The sequence below is a fragment of the Podarcis muralis genome, chromosome 3 (genome assembly GCF_964188315.1).
Source record: "Podarcis muralis chromosome 3, rPodMur119.hap1.1, whole genome shotgun sequence".
NCBI lineage: Eukaryota > Metazoa > Chordata > Lepidosauria > Squamata > Lacertidae > Podarcis > Podarcis muralis.
The window spans coordinates 18,613,165-18,622,684 of NC_135657.1; the positions used below are offsets into that span (position 1 = coordinate 18,613,165).

Here is a 9,520-nt window from a genome sequence, read left to right on the forward strand (position 1 = left end):
ATCAGCTGAACCAGAGCCCCCCTCCCGTGCTGGTCTGTTTTGGAGCTGCGTATTCGTATTACCAGATCCTCCCGTGACAGGGTAACATCACTTAAAAGCAAGCCCCGGGAGGAACCGTGGCAACCCGCTTCACAAACTACCTCACCCACGCGCAGAGCTCCAAAAAAGGCGATGGAATACGCCGCTGAAAATAGGCGGGCCTCGTACTTAGACCAGCATACTGCACGCAATTTTTTATGGATTTGGGAAAGGATGTCGAATGATATCGGCCTTCTTGTATCGCAGTTTGGAGGCTGTAGCCTGCGCCAACCCTCTAACGTCCTTCGTATAACAAAATCGTCACAAGGGTCAGTGGAAAATACCGCCTTGGAAAAGAATGAAATTGCTGCGGCTTGAAGGTTAAGGGTTCTAGGGGCGCGGCCCAAGCGTCTTAGGTAAACTAGGTAAGATAGCACCTCTGGCTTGACGGGAGGGGCATTGCTCTTGATGGCTCGGGTTTTGCGGCGGAAGTTTAAGAAATCTGACCAAGCCTTCTTATACGATCTCAGAGTGGAAGGTGCCAAAGAGGCCAATACTCCCTGAATCACTTCCGGCTCCCAGGCCTCTGGTCCCCATGCCTCTGGTCCATGAGACTCCAAAGATGTTCCGGGAACGGCTGCGGCAGGAGCTCTGCATCCGGTGCCAACGATCGGAAGCGGTCCATCTGAAAGCGAGATAGGGCGTCCGCGATGTCATTATTTACGCCAGGCACAAATTTTGCTGAGAAGTGGATGTTGAGCTCTAAGCACCGGAGGACGAAGGAACGCAGGAGGACGCCTACCCTTGGTGACCGTGCGACCTGCCTGGAAAGTACAGCCACCACGGCCTGATTGTCGGTGTGGAAGCACACCCTATGGTTACTAAAGGTTTCCGGCCACAGGTGCACCGCCACTACTATCGGGAAAAACTCCAGGAAGGTTAAGTCTCTAGTAATGGGTCCCCCTTGCCAGTCGGCGGGCCAGCGCTGAGCACACCATTGGCCCCTAAAGTAAACACCAAACCCCAGAGAGCCCGAAGCATCTGAATGGACTTGGAAGTCAACCTGCAGCGACAGGTTGTCCTGCCACAGGGAAATGCCGTTGTAGCTCTGCAGGAACCTCAACCAGACTTCCAGGTCAGACTTCACTTCCTTGGATAGCCGTACCCTATGGTGAGGGGAGCGCAGCCCTGCTGACAATTTCGCGAGGCGGCCGCAGAATGGGCGGCCAGGGGAAACCACGCGGCAAGCAAAATTTAAATGACCTAACAGTGACTGGATTTGCCTGAGTGTAACTTTTCTTAGGGGGAGCAGCTGCCGAATCAGGTCGCCCAGCGCGATGAGTTTTTCCCTGGGAAGCTTTGAGGTCTGAGCGACAGTGTCCAGCTCGATACCTAAGTAAACCATTGTCGTAGCCGGACCCTCAGTTTTGTCGGCGGCTAGAGGAACCCCCAGTTCCCCTGCCAATGACATGAAGGCTTCAAGGAGCTCTGAGCACTTAAGGCTGCTATTGGCCACGAGGATAAAGTCGTCCAGGTAGTGCGACACGCCCTCGGCACCGGTTCTAAAGCGAAGCGCCCAGTCTAGGAAGGTGCTGAATGCCTCAAAGGCTGCACAGGCCACCGAGCAGCCCATGGGCATTGCCTTGTCTACAAAATACGCCCCCTCGAATTTGAAGCCAAGCCACCGGAAATCTTCCGGATGAACTGGCAAGAGTCTAAAGGCCGACTCAATGTCACATTTTGCCAGCAGCGCCCCCTTACCGAACTTGCGTATGAGCTGTACCGCTTGGTCAAAAGTGGCATATCTAACTGTGCAGAGTTCCTGTGGTATCGCATCGTTGACGGACCCCCCCTTTGGGTAGGAGAGGTTGTGGATCATGCGATACTCACCGGGCGCTTTTTTGGGGACTATGCCTAACGGGGATATATGGAGGCCTTCAATTGGAGGGACTAGGAAAGGGCCGGCCACCCTTCCTGCTTTGATTTCCTTACTAATTTTCTTTTGGGCAACCTCGGGCATCTCCCTCACCGATTTTTGGTTTGGAGGATCTCCTGAATTGGGGGGAAAGGCAACTGGGATCCTAAAACCGGTACTGAAACCCTCCCATAAATACACTGCTGCAGTCCTGTTGGGGTAATGGTCTAAAAGGTTTTTTAAGGGGGTCAACTTGATGGGGGACCAGGCCAGACCCAGACTAAGATTACTGCCTGTTTCCCTGGGGTCCAAATGGTGCTCCGTGGCCACCTCTAGGTCCCTGGTTGTAGGCACCTCTCCCACCCCGAAAGGGCTGCCTCCCTTTAACGCAGGCAGTGGCTGGGTGGTTACCAAGACACTTATCGCACTCGTGGCTGTACTTACAAACAGCCCGTGCACAAACCCCCTTGTTGTACTCCCAACACAGTCGCCTCTGCTTCCCAGCGGTCTTCCAAGGTTTTGAGGACTCCTGAGGCTTCTTCTCAACGAAGGGACCCACATGCTCTGACCAATAGTTTTGGTCCCTCAGATCCCAGCGGGTGGATGACAACAGCGACGCATTTCTGCGGAAGTCTTCATCATAATTAATGGCAGCAATATCTCCTGCTAAATCCCGCGCCCTCCTAACATGAGCCTGGTACGCAATCAAATGCATCACGCGCTTCGGATAAGCCGCGCTGACGACGCCCATGAACACCTGGAACCCGTCCATCCAGTTGTCAAAAGTACGTTCTGCTCTAGGTGTCCTGTACTTGCGTCTACCCTGGTGGCGCCTCTTTTCCCCTCTACCCATAATCTTTGCTGGAGGTAGCAATCTAAATATATCTATATACTCCCCGTTGAGGATCTTATTCCTCTTTTTTTGAGATAGATGAGCGCCTACGATAAAGTCCGTAGACAGATTAGTGGACGTTTTAACATCCTGTACTAAGGCGCCGTTCTTCCACTCAAGGGTCCCATTAAATGATTTTCTATAGGAATTGGCCCTTCTCTCATGTACCCATAAAGGAAGACCCACACAATCCTCCCCGTGACCCCAGTACTCCTCCCTGGGAACATCGCTATCCGAATCGGAAGAAGAAGAGGTACCTGAATCCTCCTCTGAATCCGAATGCCTACTCTTCTTACTTTTCTTTGAGGTGTGTTTTCTCTTCTCCTTCCTCTTCCCTGACTGGGCCTCGGGTATGGCTTGATCCGGCACGGTGGTCGCCTGTGCTGCTTGTGGCACTGGGGCTTCTTCGTCGGTAGAAGAACTCGATGCATCTTCGCCTGCTGCCGCCTGCGGTGGCGGGTTCTGAAAGAGACTCGGAACACCCGGATCCTTTTGCAGATTAGCCGCCCCAGGACAATGAACACAAGCCTTACCCTTTTTGCCCCCCCTCGGGGCCCCTTTTGCCTTGGCCGGGGCGGCCGACTGTGCCCGGGCATTCCTTTTGGGCCGAGGTGTTGACTCCTTGGCCGCCTTCAGAGCTGCCACCGAGACCGCCGAAGTGCCGGGAAGCTGCACCTCGTTGGGCTGTGTATCCGGAATGAAGTCCTGCGTGAACGCTCTCGATACCCCTGGCACCGATACTGCCACCGCTGGTGCCGCTGCCATTGGTGCTGCTGGCGGTAGCCCTGGTGCCAATGGTGCCCCTGCCACTGGTGCTGGCGGTGCTGCTGCCACTTGTCCAGAAGACCTGTTCCTATAGAAATCCTGGAAAGCATTGAAAAACTCTGCCAAGGCTTGAGGGTTACTTGGGATTACAAAGGGTTGTGGATCCTCCTGATTCCCATGAGGCCCCCCAGATGCAGTGGAATTTACCTGGTTACCTTGACCAGACATGATGTGATCTAGACTGTTGCTTACCTTGATCAATGAAACACCGGCCCTTTAGCTCAGCTAATGCGCGTAGTTCAGCACTGTCTGCACTGGCAAGACTTCAAGGGAAGATAATTAATACACCCGAACCAGTTCAATATTACGTGCACCTGTACAACCCTGTAATTTGAGTATTAATTGTATAGTGTGTTGCAATGTTTTCTAAAAGGCAAGGGGGGTCGCTACAGTCAGAAAGCAGGGACTGTCCCAATGTGCTCTAATGTCCAAAATGAAAACAAAGCAGTCCTGCTTTGAAGGCAGGAAGTAAATCAAACTAAGGTTTAAAGGCCAGAATCAGCAGTCAGCAGAGTGGGTTCGATTGAGGGTGGTTATTTACTTAACTATTATTTATTTATTTATTTATTTATTTCCTATTGCTCCTTAAATCAAATTTACCTCTAACCAAATTAGAATGTATTTAAATGCAGCAGCAACAAAGTAAAATAAAGCGAGGTAAAGAATATCAACAAGGTAATTCAAAGTAATAAGCAGTAAAGCAGCTCTGGCTAAATTGCTTTATGCAGCACCTTGCTTGGTCCCCACTGAAGGGTAACTCCGCCTGATAATGTCAATAAGTTGTGAATGCAGAGAAAGCGCTTGCAATGCGACTAGACGCTCTAGTAAAACTAATTATAGCACCCTAAATTACTTATTTTAATTCAAACAGTCAATCAATTATAGACCAAATGAGTAAGCACCAGAGAACGCTAGGGCCTTTATTAAACTGCTCTGATAAATTATATGCGCGGGATCTATATGAACTACACGCAACCCAACGTCTGCTTTGCTGGTGTTACCTCGAATAAATTGTCTTCTCAATTTAAGCACTTTACATAGTACTGTCGCTTAATTAAATTTTCCTTTTAAACGTGGTAAGACAGACAACGTAATTCCTGTTGTTCAATAATAACCGACCGTTGCTCTAAAGCAATGGAGCTATCACGCCAGCCCTGCTCCCAAAGCCTTGCCTACTTCGGATTAGCTATTACACAAAAAGGACGCTTATTTCCCACGTGGCTTGCCTCTCCCAAAATGGCCGCCGCCAAAGGGCCACGTGGTCACCCAAAATGGCGGCCGCAAAGCTATCCCGTTGCCTAGCGACGGCGTAAATTCCCCCAGTTGTAGCCCTGAGCAGCGAGAGCCAGCAACCCCAAAGAGAAAAACAACCGCCCCCAAAGCGAAACGCGCAGTGAGAAGGAGCACCCAGAACAGCGGGGAAATACCCCTATAATAGGCAACGGACCCCCCTCCTAAGAACAGCAGCTAAGCCTCTAGTAAATTGAAGCAGATACAACCTGATCCGGCCGGTGAAAACCCTTTCCCGGGAGTCGCGACGGAGCCGGAGAAATGGAGGAAATTGCGGAGGGAGAAAACTGCGCCGAGGGTAACCGCAGGAGGGAGTCTGCTCGAAGAATCAATCAGCTGGCCGGCGGCAGCTGAAGCGGAGCGGACACGTGGTGATAGAGGCGGAAGCGTTCCCCGCTGCAGCGGCGACCCTGAAGCAACCACAGACGCGCTGAACTAGCCCCAACGTGAATAGCCGACGCTGCTGAGGAGGGCTTCCGCCGTGACGAGCGATCCTTTCTACGGCTGCCGGAGCTCTACGAGCATAAGCCCCTTCCCCCGGAAGACCCCGGCGATTTCAGCTCTTTTTGGCTTGCTGTGCGATGGAGCACGCAAGCAGATAGGGAAGAAAAGGACTCTCCGCCAGTGATTTCAGCTCAAAAAATAAAAAGGAAAGCCGCGGTAGCCACTCCGCCAAGGCTAATTGCTGCTTAGAGGGTTCTCCTGTGGTGGGGGAAGGAGCGCTCCGAAGCGCTTCTGCCGATGCAGCTCCACGAGGCAGCAATAGGACGAGTGGATTTCCGACGCGATCAGCTGGATCACCTAAAACGTGGGGGCTAGCCGGAGAAGAGAGGGCGAGCCCCCTCCGCTCCGGCCCTAAATAGGGCAAGCCACGCCCCCCCAGCCAGCCGATTGGCTGGCTGGGAGGCGTGGACGATCGGGATTCCCCTGTTCTCGCGGGGGCTGAACCCAGCCCCCGCTCACGTGGGGAGGGCGTGATGCCCGCAACCCCACCTCCTGGGGCAAGCCCGGAAGTGGCTTTCTTGAATTGCCCCTCTTAAAAATCAAATTGCACCCCCTGTGGGGCGTATGCCCCACGTTGGAAACCACAGCCCTAGAATCTACAGCTGATTATGGATTTGGACTTGAGTTTAGGGGCAAGACACCATCTCCCAGTTGAATCATATATACTTAGTGCTGAAACTCTGCACTCAAGGCAGTTAACCATTTAAAATGTGAAAGAAGGAAAGGGGGGGGGAGTATCAATAGACAAAAGAATACAGAGCAAAAGATAAAAACAGCATAATTACCGTATTGGTCTGAATATAAGGCTCGCTTTCCCCCCCTAAATTCCGACTGAAAAGTTAAAGTACATCTTAAATTCGCAACCTTACAAAAATGGGCTTTTACGGTATTGCTGCTGAAACAGACATATGGTACAACGGAATGGGTGTGAGTGCCTGCAGAATTTTAATGGAATAGCTTATATTTGGGTATTGTCTTTTTTTCTTTTTTCCTCTTGAATTTTAAAGGTGCGGCTTATATTCGGGCCAATACGGAATTTGGGGTGAGTATGTGGTGACTTCAGAGTCCGACGGCATGACCTTCCAAGCCTAGATTCCTCCTCTCTTGCCTTCCCCTTAGATGAGGGCGTATTTTAAGCTGGAAGTTAGGGGGTGAACTCCCCCAGCTGAATTACCATGGGCCCCTGGCGTAGGGATCTCTTCAGGATCCGTAGTATGAGCTCCCTAGCCTGGCCTTCTCTTCAGGGCACAGTTGATTTTCTCTCCTGGGCCTTGTGGATCGGAATCTCCTCTTTAGCCAGAGAACAACATACCGTAAATCAGCCTTCCCAAATGTGGACTCCAACTCCCTTCATCTCTAGACAATGTGATGGGAGATGTGGTCTAACAATACCTGGAGATAGCACCAAGTTGGGGAAAGCTGCCACAAAGAAATCCATGGGGAGAGGAGGAGGAAATCCCCTGCAGTTGTTTGCTTGAAAAATCATATTTGGATGCTCTAGAGAAGGAAAGAATTTCTGTGTAATTCTCAAAATATCTGTGTGATGAGTAATGTAGTCCCAAGGACTTTTGTTTCCCTTAGGTTTTTGGCATAAGGCAATGTAATTTTAGCCACTACTTAAACTTTCTCCAATCTTAAAACCACGGTTAGGGCATCCACATGGTTAAGCTTGCATGGTCCACAATGAGAAGGGAAAGGCTCCCTTTTCCTCTCATTCCATGCCTTGTACCATTGCCACAATGTGCATTTAATTCCATTGTTTTCAATAAACCACGGTGGGCCAAGTAATTGGTGGAGCTGCTTTGAGGGCCTTTTATTTTTGAAAAGCCTTCTGCTTATTTTGAAGCATCACAGCTCCAGAGAATGCAACAGACACTCCATTTTGCATCCAGCCTCACAAATAGATGCCTCTTTTCCCTCTCGCTGTGGGTACCTCAGATCCTGAAAGCCGCCTTCGCAGATAAGAGGAATCAGGCAAGATGCTTCTACGCTTGTGTCTCTGATGAGGAGTAGAATTATCTGCTTATTAGTCACAGAGCCCATCAGGCATTCCCTGCTGGAGGTGCTGAGACAAATAGAAAACACAAAGTTAAGATGTTTCTGGCACTGAGGTTAGAAGCGTTGGGAGTCTCATGCCTGTGCATGTTTTTGAGTGGCACATAGAACGGGAACTCCTTGTGGACTGGCATGCCTCAGCCTTCGCAAACACAATCTTTCTGTTCAGAGATCTGTTCAGGGCAAATATGCCGGCTCATCATAAATCATTTCAGACGACTGACAAGGCACGCTAGAGAGGGCTGAGAGTATAAAAAGTGTGAGTGCTGCTTTCGGGAGAAAACTCCGCTCTCTATGTTCTACAAGCGTGAGCACAGAATGTGCATCATGTTGATAAAATCCCGCTGGGAAATCTCTCAGTGGCGTGCGGTCAGTGGACTAGGGGGACTAGGCTAGTTCCCTAAATGTTCCCGGTAAATTAAAGTACTGTATTATTAAAACCTAGCACCTCCTTTCTAAAGCCCGGGAAGCTTCTGCTTGGCTGATGGAGGGAGGTGCGATGTTTTGATGGAGTCCAAGAGCCCTCCCAGCGCCTTCCTGTCAGAGGCCTGGCGTCTCCTTCCCAAAGCCCAGGAAGCTTCTGTCCAGCTAAGAGAGGGAAGTGCGAAGCTCACGCATGCAATGCGGGGATGTTACAACATCACGTGTGCAATGTCGCACCCCACAGTTGCCCTCACAAACCAGCACCTCTGGTGCTAACTGTTCCCCTATGAAAAATTTCACCACACGCCACTGAAATCTCTAAAGTATTGCCTGCATTGAAGTAGACCTGAATTGATATACAGTGGTATCTCGGATTACATACGCTTCAGGTTACAGACTCTGCTAACCCAGAAATATTACCTCGGGTTAAGAACTTTGCTTCAGGATGAGAACAGAAATCGTGCAGTTGGCGGTGCAGCGGCAGCAGGAGGCCCCATTAGCTAAAGTGGTGCTTCAGGTTAAAAACAGTTTCAGGTTAAGAACGGACCTCCGGAACGAATTAAGTACTTAACCCGAGGTACCACTGTATCCGGAAATTTCAGGTCCAGTTGTTACTGATGATGCCCTTTCAGAGTACAGTTGTACTTTGGTTTTTGAACGCATTGTGACTCAAACGTTTTGGCTCCTGAACGCCACAAATCTGGAAGTGAGCGTTCCAGTTTGCGAACGGCCTTTGGAACCCGAAAGTCCGCCGCGGCTTCCACAGCTTCCAATTGAGTGCAGGAAGCTCCTGCAGCCAATCGGAAGCTGCGCCTTGGTTTTCGAACATCGGACTTCCAGAATGGATTCAGTTCGAGAACCAAGGTACAACTATACTTTGGCTTCCAGAGTTACAGCTGGTGGCAATACGCAACAGGACTTTCCCCCCGGCACACGATGTCTCTCTGTGTGGAATTCCTCTTGAGAGAGAGGACCCTTCAGAGAGCATGCATGATTATTTGTGCTCATGATAGTAATGGGGTAGTATATACAACCCCTCCTTCCCTGCTGTTTGCACCTGCTATAATTTCATGGTGGACATCCTGCTGCAACCGGTGCATACCCCGTAACTTCCTGCTAAAATCCTGTAACCTTTAATACCACAAATGTTTGAGGTTGTGGGGTTTTGGGGTGTGTGCTCCTTTTATTGTGCTAATAAAACAGAATGATGTGTGGATGGTCCAGTATAGATGCATCAATAATGGAATACAAAAAGGGAGGTGTGAGGAGGTCGTGGAAATAAGTGAATGAAAGATAAGATATTGAAATTGTTTGATGTGTTTTAAATTGTTTTTGTTTTGTTTTGTTAGTTTAATGTGTTAGTGTTATGTAGTGTTTTTGTATTGTATTGTATTGTTGTTGTTTTTTTGTAGTGTTTAAATTGTTGGAAAAGTAATAAATATTATTTAAAATAAAATAAAATAAATGCATCACTAATGCATTCTTATTGTGTTGATAATCTTCCCACAAAAAACCCCACCCACCAATCTAGAAAGGCCCAGAGAGGGGGAGAGAGAGAATTCCATGTGACCTGCTCTTTTTCGTCCTTCACAAAGGTA

General features: G+C 49.7%; 1 protein-coding gene across 1 annotated transcript; it reads right to left on the reverse strand.

Moving 5' to 3' along the window:
- Window positions 1–709: 709 nt before the first annotated feature.
- On the reverse strand, window positions 710–5,075 carry LOC144327209 (uncharacterized). Its single transcript, XM_077925508.1, has one exon. It carries the CDS (start codon window positions 3,816–3,818, stop codon window positions 2,220–2,222), a length of 1,599 nt encoding a protein of 532 aa, XP_077781634.1. The 5' UTR covers window positions 3,819–5,075; the 3' UTR covers window positions 710–2,219.
- Between the last annotated feature and the right edge of the window lie 4,445 nt (window positions 5,076–9,520).

Bases quoted from the DNA above. Each gene is read 5' to 3' on its own strand.
- LOC144327209 (XM_077925508.1), bottom strand. From the start codon at position 3,818: ATGTCTGGTCAAGGTAACCAGGTAAATTCCACTGCATCTGGGGGGCCT.